This window comes from Dromiciops gliroides, chromosome 1, assembly GCF_019393635.1.
Source record: "Dromiciops gliroides isolate mDroGli1 chromosome 1, mDroGli1.pri, whole genome shotgun sequence".
In the NCBI taxonomy this organism is placed as follows: domain Eukaryota; kingdom Metazoa; phylum Chordata; class Mammalia; order Microbiotheria; family Microbiotheriidae; genus Dromiciops; species Dromiciops gliroides.
The window spans coordinates 596,934,971-596,947,091 of record NC_057861.1 but is presented as its reverse complement, the minus strand read 5'-3'; the positions used below and the strand labels follow the sequence as shown (position 1 = coordinate 596,947,091).

At 40.4% G+C, this 12,121-nt stretch overlaps 1 protein-coding gene across 5 annotated transcripts in view; it reads right to left on the bottom strand.

The window, feature by feature from the left end:
• GLYR1 (glyoxylate reductase 1 homolog) overlaps window positions 1-11,675 on the bottom strand; it is a 38,050-nt gene extending 26,375 nt beyond the window's left edge. For 2 of the 5 annotated variants that reach the window (XM_044002144.1, XM_044002159.1), the window contains exons 1-3: window positions 11,440-11,675; window positions 10,449-10,485; window positions 9,132-9,211 (exon numbers count right to left, since the gene is read on the bottom strand). In XM_044002144.1, coding sequence (XP_043858079.1) covers window positions 9,132-9,211; window positions 10,449-10,485; window positions 11,440-11,477 — 155 coding nt within the window. In that variant the 5' untranslated portion in view covers window positions 11,478-11,675. Of the gene's footprint in view, window positions 1-9,131; window positions 9,212-10,448; window positions 10,486-11,055; window positions 11,208-11,439 lie in introns of those variants that run through there. The other 3 variants (XM_044002134.1, XM_044002150.1, XM_044002168.1) reach the window with 2 other exon arrangements.
• Between the last annotated feature and the right edge of the window lie 446 nt (window positions 11,676-12,121).

The window sequence follows — 12,121 nt, the reverse complement described above, 5'->3', positions numbered from 1 at the left end:
AAAGAGCGTCTGGTCCCCATTCTAAGTTCAATATATTTTCCTCCCCACCAATTTTTAGCCTGAATCTTTTTAAGCCAAATATAGAACATAACTGCATTTGGAATTTTCCAATTTCCTTAATGAAAAGATTGTAAAATCTTCCCTTCCCATCCATCTACTCTTTCTTGACACTGGAGGAGAGAGATAATAAAAATCAAAATACTTTTCCTGAGAATTACTAGGAAGACTGCTGCTACAACAGAAAACATACCAGTGAAATGTCAAATGTACTTCATCATTAGGCTGGAAACAAGGTAATACATTTCTTGGCAACTTGAATATCACTACATTAAGTGGATGGGATCTGTGTTGGTGCTGACACACCAATGAAATCACAGATCTTTTAAGTATAAGACATGTAAGACTGGGCTACATTGAAATAAAGGCATCAAAATAACTGAATGATTTTTTCAACCCATTTAAAACAAGAATTATATATGTTGAAAAAAACCTTGCAAACAGGTCAGGTGTGGTAGATTTTACTTTAATCTAAAATATTTTTCAAGGTTACAACTCACCAAATGATTGAACAAGCTTTCAAGCTATACTGTCTACAGCAAACTGAGCCAGAGCTTTTTTTCCCATGGAACTTTCAGACACATTACACACCACCTGCTATTGAGCCTAACTCATCCATCAGAGGAATTATTTCCCATAGCATTAAAGTATTAATAGGATTAGGACAGAGAATTATTATTTAAGTTTTCCTAGGTAGGGTAGCTTTTGTCAAACTCTGTGAGGCCATAGGTATCAAACTTGATACCCCCTGCCACCAAAAACCATATGAAAGTGGCCTTCATCATTTAACTCCACTATCTTCAAGTTTCTGCTGCTCTACCTAACCTGGGGATTGTAGGTCAGTCATAAAGAGAAGCAAAGAGGGGGCAGCTAGGTGGCACAGTGGATAAAAGCACCGGCCCTGGATTCAGGAGGACCTGAGTTCAAATTCAGCCTCAAACACTTGACACTTACTAGCTGTGTGACCCTGGGCAAGTCACTTAACCCTCACTGCCCCGCAAAAAGAAAAAAAAAGAGAGAGAAGCAAAGAAGGAAAAATGAAGAAATAACTGACAATGTAGAAAAAGTAAAATTGTTCTTATGAAAGCTGAATGCATCACAGGTAGGGATAAGTCTAGTTGCTGTGACTTAGGGCAAATCAAACTCTTCCATGCCCCACCCCCATCCTTCCTCAAATACCCTAAAAAACCCAAAAATGTTTTAATGAAGGTGAAATCTAGTTACAATGAACGTGAATGGGGGGTAGCTGGTGGTGCAGTGGATAAAGCACCAGCCCTGGATTCAGGAGGACCTGAGTTCAAATTTGGCCTCAGATACTTGACACTTACTAGCTGTGTGACCCTGGGTAAGTCACTTAACCCTTATTGCCCTGCGACAACCCCCCCCCCCCAACAAAAACAACAACCAACCCCTACAAAGAACATGAATGTTAGAAAGGGAAAAAAATGGAAAGCTCTCTCTTAAACAAGTCGTCTGTACTTAGTTGGGTAAGGGATAATATTAGGCAACCAAAGGCTATAGTATCATTTCCACTTCTTGGTGCTGACTGCATACATAAACTAAGTATCAGCTGAATGAACTACCTTCTGTCCCTTGCTTTCATAGATTCCCCTCATGCAATGAGCCACTTTAATTTTTCCTATGTTAGGGTCAGCTCTGATTAGAGAAAGCCAATTGGGGCTTCAGCAAAACCTTAGTAGATGATCTGAACTTTAAAGAGAAATTGGTCCATTATTTCTCAGTAATACTTTTTTGAGAATAACCTTTATGAAATGGCTATCAATTTGAAAAATCAATGAGATTGTAGTAATTTCTTTACTGGTGAGATAGTGTATGCAGTGTTATAGCCTCACTGAAGTGACCCTGTAGAAAAATCCATATTGTGGTTCTTACTTCATTGAAAATTTCTTCTGACTTTCACCACAGAATATAGTGGTGATGTTTTAGTTTGAAGAAAGGATGAGTGGAAACACGATCTCTATTGTCAAATATCTAATGATAAATCATGTGGAAGAGAGATTAGACTTTCTGTTTTGTCAGAGGGGGCAGAACTAGAAGTAGTAAGTAAATTACAGAGATTAAAATTTGATGTAAGAAATAACATCTTAAATAGTCAGAGCTGTCTTTAAGGGAAATGAGGTACCTTGGGATTTAGTAGGTTCCTCATGAGTAAAGATCCTGGATCACAGCTCAGTGAGTACTTCTGAAGAACACCTTTGTTCAGGTATGAGTTGTAGAGCAGAAGAGAAAGCTAGAGAGAGGATGATTGAAGGGGATTTCCAGGAGAAGATGGGACCAAAGATATAGGCAGACTAGTTGACCTTAAAAAGTTTATCTCGGGGCAGCTAGGTGGTGCAGTGGATAAAGCACCGGCCCTGGATTCAGGAGGACCTGAGTTCAAATCCAGCCTCAGACACTTGACACTTACTAGCTGTGTGACCCTGGGCAAGTCACTTAACCCCCCATTGCCCCGCAAAAAAAAACAAAAACAAAAAAAACAAACAAACAAAAAAAAAGTTTATCTCAAGAATGCAGCAAAGAAGAGAATGGGAGGTGGGATTCTGAGGGGATTTGAACTTTTATGTGATTTGGTTTGTTTCTAGCTACTTTTCAAATTTACTTAAATAGCTTTGAATTCTGTTTTTATCTCAGATAGTGCAGACCACAGCCCCACCCAATGCCTAGCTTAATCACATCTTCAAACTTAATGAACACATACCAACCACGCCATCCAGTTCCATCACCTAACTTCAGTATGAAAACTTCAAGCTCTAAAGCCTGAGACCAGTGGGGGAGGAGGGAGGGAAATAAGGGAGGGGCAAAAGCTGATCCTGATTAACCTGAGAATAATCCTTTGCACACGCCCCTCTAGCCAAAGGCACTCTCACCGGTAGTTTCTCAAATTAGATCAAGCACTCATTATCAAAAGTCTTATTAAAGTCAAGATCTCTATCACATTGATCTAGAACTCTGTCAAAGAAGGTTGGAAGGCCTGTAATCTGAAACAAATTATTTGAAATGATTTGGGGAAATTTATTTCTGGGGTACTGGGATAAAGAGAACCAAGGCTTTCATAAATGAAACTGACCACAAAAGAGTAAGACTATGTTTTGGCGTTCTTGATTATATTCAACATTTCTTGACTTTTTTTTGGCTGAAACAGCACAGTAGACTAAGATTTGCAGGGAATAACCTACTATGACACTCCCTTCATGAGTTATGACCAATAACTTAGTCTTTCATTTTATACTTTTAATAAGAACCCAAAGGATAGTAGAAAGTTGGAAGATAAATATATAAGTAGGTTGAAGCATGTTACTGATAACTTATGAGAAATCATAAAGGACACTATCAAGGACCAGAAAATAGATGTGAATCCTTTACCAGAGGATTTATAGAAACACATGGACAAAAACTACAGAATTAGAAAGCATGGAAAAGTGGTGATCTGCACCAAGGGAGGAAAGGGACTACTTACTCACACCAATGAAATCATGACTCTACCAGTTGTGTATTAAGCTTGTACACAATAAAATTCATCTGCAACTTTTTTTGGACTATTCACAAAGATGTCCAAGATCTCCCTGTAGATTTTCTCCATTTCTCCAGAAGAATTTAGTAGCATGAGAAATTTCTTCCTCCAGAGAAGGATGTTAAATAAGACTAATCCTAATTACAAAGAACCTTCTCTTTAAGATGTATCCAGGAATACCTGTTCATCCTTACTCTTAGTTTTCACACTTTAAACCAGTTTCTTAGTTATGACAAAACAATTCTTCCTCCCTGTAATTCTCTTAAAACTTAAGTTTTAAGGCAGCTTTTGGTCAAGATCCCTGTTGAAGACTTTTAAAAACATGAGTATCTGACATATTTAGAGATCCTCCCTAATCCACACTTAATCACCCCTCAAATAATTCTAGTGAATTCATAAGGCATGCAAAATCCATGTTGCTTTTCCCTTAGGTTATTTTATAGTGCTTTTCTTTACAAACTGTCAATTTCCCCCAACTCAGCCTTGACTTCAAGTTGTCAGTCACATTGTTTCATCCTGACTAAAAGGTCCTTGCTTCTCTGGGTATATATATTGTAACCATCTTTCAGGGCCCAACTGAAATCCCACTTCCTCTAAAACGTCTTCAGGTCTTCTCTTGACTCACTGATTTTCTTTCAACTGCTATAGTAGTCACTATTTTTTAAAAAATAAGTTTTTATTGATATCATCATACTTATCCCAAGTATACCTATTCTCAGAAAGCTATTTTGTAGAACGAATAGTATTTTTAAAGGAAAAAATCCCAATACTACCGATCGATACAATGAAAAAGTCCAAAACACACATAATCACTAATACCTGTGAACTTCCCATCTTGACAAAGGGGTGGGTTGGAGGGCAGGGTGTCCTGTCATATCTCTTCATTTGAGTCCCATTCGAATTTTATAATTTTGTTATATTTACTTTTGACTTTTGGTATGTAGTTCTTTCCATTTACATTGTTGTAGTTACTGTGTATATTGTTTGCTTTGCTTACTTCATATAGATTATTCCATGTCTGTTTTCATCATATGCATCATTTCTTATAGCAGTGACATTTCATTACATTTGAGTACCACAATTTGTTTAGTTATTCCCTAACTGATGGTCATCTACCTTGTTTGTAATTTCTTAGCTATGACAAAAAGTGATATAAAAATAAATATCTGGGGGCATATATGGACTTTTTAAATGGAGTCTCTAGTTGTATCAACTTTTTAGTCACTTAGTCACTTTATTTGCATTAACTCCAAATTGCCTTCCAAAAGATACCATTTCACAGCTCCACCAACAATGTATTAGTGTGCCTCTCTTTCCACACTCCCTCCAATATTGACTTGTGCCATTTTGGGTCATTTTTGCCAATTTGCAGTGTATAAGACAAAACCTCAGGGTTGTCTTTTTTTTAAAGTGAGGCAATTGGGGTTAAGTGACTTGCCCAGGGTCACACAGCTAGTTAAGTGTTAAGTGTCTGAGGCTGGATTTGAACTCAGGTACTCTTGACTCCAGGGCTGGTGCTCTTATCCACTGCGCCACCTAGCTGCCCCATATCATTATGTTTTGAAGATGTGGTAAGAGCATTATCTCCTAGGCCCCTAGCATGCTGGCTGGTCTAGTTTTTCTTTAACAGGTATTAAATAGTATTTGAGACACAACTGGTTCAGGGAACTAAGTTTCAAACCACTGACCTAGTTTGCTGGTGGCCTAAGCACAAAAGCCTGTATAGGAATAGTCAGGACCTCCTCTTTGAGGTTTCTGATTATCTGACCAGCATGGCCAACAAAGAGGCAGGGAAACTGTACCCAAATGAATTAATGCTTCATTCTTGCTGAATGGCTTTTCAATACTAAGGTTATACAACTACTCTTGTTAATCCGCTAGCTGTTTGACAAATGTCTCATTTAGTTCTAATCCTGGTCTGAGTTAAGTATGGCCTATGAGAAGGGAACAGGTGGGCTTTCACAAATGATCATCTATAGCAGTTTACTTTGATAGTCACATAACTGAGCAGTGAATACCAGTCTTATTGTTTTATGATCACATAAAAAAATCATTTGGTAGAACAAAATGTGGATTTCAACTCTCCTCCTTTTAACATGTTTCCCATGCCTATCTTAAAAACATATAAGATTTCTTGAAAAATATAGCCAAAATGACTGTTCCTTGACTCTTGGATGGAAAATATCAAGTAAGGTGTTTTTAAAACAAGGAGATTATGACTGCTAAAGGTGTCTGTCAACATTATAGAAAATGTCCAAATGAATCCAAATGGAAGGATTCCCTATAGTTGGTGAAGTCTTCCAGATGCTCGTTTGTAGACCAGAATTATAGGTACAGAGTTGGAAGGGATCTTAAAGCCCATCTAGATCAAACCACCTTTTATAGATGAGGAAAGTGAGGCCCAGAAAGGTGAGATGTCTTGCCTGAATCCTGGTCTTTCTGATTCTAAATCCAATGCTCTTTTGACAGTGCCACTCAGAAGACATTGTGCTGTGTGCATCAAGCCCTGGAACACGGGAAAGCTTCATAAATATATCTACAGCCACTCATAAGAATTCAGCCTAATTATCCACAAAGAAAAAACAAGTGGACGAAGAAAGTTTATTGTTCGAACAAAGACTTGGATGATATACACTTGGATGGGGGAATCAAGAGACACAGCAGATGCATAATATGTTGGGCCTGGAGCAATTATTTATTTTTTGTTTTGTTTGTTTGTTTATTTGTTTTGTGAGACAGTTGGGGTTAAGTGACTTGCCCAGGGTCACATAGCCAGTAAGTGTTAAGTATCTGAGGCCGAATTTGAACTCAGGTCCTCCTGACTCCAGGGCCGGTGCTCTATCCACTGCGCCACCTAGCTGCCCCAAATGCATTTTTTTGGTGGGCTGGGCAATGAGGGTTAAGTGACTTGCCCAGGGTCACACAGCTAGTGTCAAGTGTCTGAGGCTAGATTTGAATTCAGGTACTCCTGAATCCAGGACCAGTGCTTTATCCACTGTGCCACCTAGCTGCCCCCCTGGAGCAATTATTTAAACAATAATAAACTCCAATAAAACTTTTAAGTTTTGGTCACAACATACCTATAATGTTAGTAGAGCTAAGTATTTTAAACATTATTCCTACTTTATAGATGAATAAAGAGACTCAGATTAATTGGCACAGAACTGGAATTTGGAGCTAGGATTTGAAGCTGTATCTCCTGATTCTAAGGTCTGCTATGTGATCTTGCTTTACTCTACTACACACATAATAGGTATTTAATATCTATTGAATGAACTCTCTTTTTTTAAAGCAGTGGGGTGGCCTTTTATGGCATTAAGAAATCTTGCTTTGACTTCACATATATAATGGCTATCATATTTCTGGCTTTCTCAATGGGTGGAGGAAGAGAAATTCGAAACTCAAAATTTTAAGAAAAAAGAAATATTGCTAGTTAATATTTTACAACATCAACATAAGCCTGTTTTTTGTCAGTTTGTAAGATAAACAAATCACCCCTAACTTCTGGAGGTAGTATAGTATGTACTTTTTTAAAGGTACATCCATTTTGTAAAAATTCACAACTAAATCTATTAAAAACACCTCTGACAATATCTAAGTTTCTGGTATCTGAACAGTGTTCATTAAGTGTCATAATAAACAACAACTATATTTGATCCTGCATATAGTTTTCCAGGACTTAGGCACCCAGGGCTAGGTTTTTCATAAAATAGTTGTAGATAATTTTATAACTTAAAGCTCTATTTCCTTTAAGACTCAACAACACAAATAAAACTACTTCAAAGACATCAAAAGATCTGTTTCATGTACATAAAACAATTCTATGATAAAGCTGCTCAGAGAACTGTAGAGACGACTGAAAAAGCTGGTGGTAGACACTATACTTTAAAAATCTGGTTTGTTGTAGGACCTTGGTCAGGGCAATGAATTTCAAATTAATGGCTTTAGTGTCCTGATGTCTAAAACAAGGTTAGTCAAATATTTGGTAATGATTAGAATTTAAGATTAGTCACCTGTTTTCAAAAAACAAAGAATAGGACTAGGCAACTAGTAGAATGGAAACAGTTTTGGATTTGTAATCAAAGGACCTGGATTCAAATCTCAATTCTACTCTCTAATCTTAGGCAAGTCACTTAACCTCTACAGATTTGTTTCTCATTTGTAAAATGAGAGGGTTGGTCTAGATGGCTTCTAACCACCCTTTCAAATCTAAATTTATGATTCTATTAACTACTTCAGAGAGAAACCATGCCTTAAATATGTACACTAGGGCATACACAACAACCTATCAGAAGCCACTAAAGGAGAACAAAATAACAGCTTCTACAGAAATAAACTACTTTCAGGTTTTAGTTTTTCACAAGTCAGCTTCTCAAATATATTCAACTTCCTCTATACCAAAATTGGCAGCCATGCATTGCCTCCAGTTATTTACAGCTTGTACAAGACTAGTATCAAGATCAGTGTCTTTCTTCTAGAGAAGAAAGTCATACTATTTTCTGGGCTACAAATGAGACTGATGTTAGGAACTAATTGATAGACAATAAATTCCCCACTAGCTGGTTCTGTGGGCTATTCATTTTTTCATCAGCTAGCACTGACCACTATGCTCTGAACATAAGAGCCAAATCAATTCTTGTTTGATCAGACTGAATCCAGAGCTCTTTTCTTCAGAGAATGCCTGCTTGTTTGTAGGTTGTATACTATTAAGAGAAACTTACCAAAGTCCACAAAATGGAACTTACTTATGAGGGATCCTTTGGTGATCTCATCCACTTCCATGGCTATAATTATGTCTATGCAGGTAACCCCTAATTTTATATATCTAGCCTGAAACTTTCCCGAGTTTCAGTTTTGTATTTCCAATTAGCTGCTACATACTCTAATCTCATCATGTCCAAAATGGAATTCAACCTTCCTCACCCAAATATGTTTCTCTCCTTTCAATTTTTCTATTTTTATTAATAGCACCATCTTTCTCCTAGTCACCTAGGTTTAAAATCTCAGAGCTATCTTTGATTTAAGTCCTGTTAATTCAGTTCCACACTCCTCTCACAGATATTTTGATCTCACCTATCAAACTGCTACCATCCTAGTTCAGGTCATCATCATCTTTCAGGTTGGCTACTGTAATTTTCTCTTCATTGACAGTCTTTTCAATTCTCTTCCACTTCAAATTAATCCTTTCTATAGCTGCCAAATTAATCTTCTAAATGTACAGATATGATGACCATGTATTACTGCCTCCTTAAAAAGTTGTGGATCTATAATTGCCTATAGGTTAAAAGCCATTTCTTCCTTCTAAGAAGGCTCACCTTATGTACCACCTCCTCCACAAAGCTTCTCTCACTCCTTTAGATCAAAGTGATTTTTCCCTTGCCCATATCACATTGTACATTGTATCATAGTTATATACCTTTCTTAATCCCTCATATTAGGTTGTAAGTCCTCAAGACCCAGGACTGTGTTTTTCTTTACCTTTGAATCCCTTTGAATCTTATACAGGAGCAGGTGTTTATTAAATGAACTGAGGTCTACTCACTGATCTTCTGTTCCAAAAAACTTCACAAAGAAGCACTTCTTTCCACGAGGTTTCTTCAAATCTTTGGGTGGATTTACAATCTTAAAGGACAAAAGGGAGAAAAGGTTCAGTTATGACAATTCAAATAATATTTATTAAGCATATAACATGTAAGGTACTATGCTAAATGCTGGAGACACAAAGAAAAAATAAAACTCCTGCCCTCAAGAAGCTTACAAAGTCTACCATTAGAAATTTTTCCTGTATCTCTAGCTTTCCAGAGAAAAGCACATGAAAAACACAACAAAATATATTTTGCCCAAGGCATGCCCTTCCACATGCAATATTATTTTTCTATTGTGATCACCGAAAACTACTAAATATACAAGAGCTTATAGACAGATGTCTATCATTTAACAGAGATGTTCAGCTACTTCAAAAGAGATATCTACTACTTGGTAAGATTACTTGGTTATTACAGCCCATCAGAGTAATACCAATAATACCTGACAGTATGCCATCTCAATAAGGACCATGTACATGTTGTTAGAAAAATGTCAGAATTCTCCAAAAGTTGATCAAAGTACAGAGGGAGAAAAAAGTGACAATTAAGAATCGTGGACTCTTAAGGACTCTAGATTAAAAAAAAAAAAGACTGACAGAAACATTTTATTAACCTGTGTCAAAGAAAATAAAGGACTGAGTAACATATGGAGAGCTATGATGAGTTCTTCAGCATTGCATCCAAAATGTCAAATTTTGAGAAGTTAATTGTTGCTAGAATCAATAGGATTACAGAACTGGAAGTGATCAAGATTATAGTGATCAACTTCCTCAGACAAAGAAACTGAGGCCCATAGAGAAGTGACTTGTCTAAGGTTATACATGGAATAAGCAGCAGTCAACATTCAAATACAGGTTCTCTTGACTTCATATACAGAACTCGGTCTACTACATATGTAGTATGTAGTAGGCCCCTTCTCTACCATTTTGTTGGAACCAAAGATTTTTAGACAGAAGAGAGTTTGACTTTTGACAACAAACCTTACTTTCCCTCCCTTGTGATTTAAGTCTTTTCAAACATTTAAAAATATGGAAACCTAAAATAATGTTAAAATTTTGTTTGCTGGGTAATTTTACCTCTCCCTCCAAGTTACTTCTCCAACAAAAAAGGCTAGAGATTCCCCTATTTTCTGAATCAAGTGAAGATTCTAATAGGCACTGCTTCATTCACACCAAAGTCACAAGATTTGTTACCTAGGAGGGCTTCTGGTAATAAATTTTGGTTTTTCCCACAACAAACTTTTTGAAATGTTCTTCTAGTATAAAGACACTTACCTTTCCTGGCCAAGGAGGATACCTGCCCAGCTTCCCCCTAAAGAAAACGCAGAGAGTCAGCCACTTATACTCGAAAAGCCTGCCCATCCACTTCAACCCACCTTGCCTATAATTTAGCTCGCAAATCTATGTTCACACCTCCCAAGTCCAAGAACAAAGCTTGCAACCCTTCCTACACGAGACTTCTCTCTTCTCTTTCAAAGTGCAGTTTTACTGTTTCAAACGAAGCTTTTTAGTATCAAGAAATGAATTGTACAAGCTAGTAACAGTAACAGTAAATCTTTTTTCTCAGGCAGTCCAGGGGCCAGGAGGGGAGGATAAGAACATACTGCGATCCTTGCCAGGCTTAGAGAGCACAAAAGTCCCTCCCCCCACTATTTCTTCATAGAACTAAGCCAACGGTCCGGTTTCAACACCACAGTTGGTTGGTTGGTCCCCACGGAGTCTCCGCCGCTGCGGTTCGGTCCGGTTACTTCGTTGCGCAGCTAGATAGAGACCCGTCCCACCAGACGAGCCGCAGGGCTTGGCCACCTGAATATTCCTGCCAGGGAGTCCCGACTCGACCCCTGGGACACGGTGACCCGAACAACGTACGGTCTGAGCTCACCCCATAGCACCAGCTGGCGCCGGCTGCGCCCCGCCGGCCTCAATCTCTCTCTTCCAAAGCTGGGCGCCCGGAGATGCCCCAGGGAGAGTCTTCGCAGCGGGGCTTCCGAACGGAGAGGCAACCCATTGAGGCCACCCTTTACCTCCGGCCACCCCTCCTCCCCCCAAGGCCGGGCTGCCCCTTCCGTCCGGCGCCTCTCCCCACCCCAGCGCCCCCTCCCTTGGTGCCGCCTCCGTCCCTCAGCTCCCTTTCTCGCTGCCAGCACCTAGAGACAAGCCAGAAGGCTCAGAGTCCCCAGAGCAAAGCTCGGGGTCCGTAGCTTGGGGTGGAGACCCAACGTTCCCTGCTTTCCCATCTTCCCGAAGGGGCCCCGCCGCTACTCACCATACCAAGTCTCCGAGCCGCAGACTCACAGTCGCCATCTTACCGACTTAACCACCCACAGCGCACGGGCTGCCGGGACTTCAGGCCGCCCCGGCGCCGCCCATTGGCGTGGCTCTTTCCACGTGACAGGGGCCGGCTGTCATTCCCACGCTGCTCCGTGACGCCACCGCGCCCCCGAAAGGCATTGGGTGGTTTAGCGGCACGTGACCTCAACGCCGGGCCTCCGCGCGCCGAACCCCTAGACTTCCCGTTACCCCTCCCCCCCTTTTCACTGCCCCCCCCCCCCCGCCTCCGGCGCGTGATAAGCGAGCGCCCCCCGAACCGTGACGGCTGTAGCTGAGAGGACGGGATCATAACGGGGGCGGCTACGACTGTGGGGACGCACGGATCCGAACAGCTGACAGATCCGGCCGCGCGCCTTGCCCCGCCCCCCCCCTCCCCGGCAGCGCCGGTAACCCTCCCCCGCCCAGGGCCCCGGGACAGCAGTTTTCCCCCTTCCGTCCGTTACGGCGGTTGGTCTCGAAGCGCCCCATCCCCCCGCCCCCACCCCCGTGGGTCCTGGGGCCGCCCACACTCTCTCTCTCTCTCTCTCTCTCTCTCTCTCTCTCTCTCTCTCTCTACTAGCTCCCATTGCCCGGCCCGAGCCCGAGCCTGAATCCTTGTTCTTTCCCCGACCCATCGC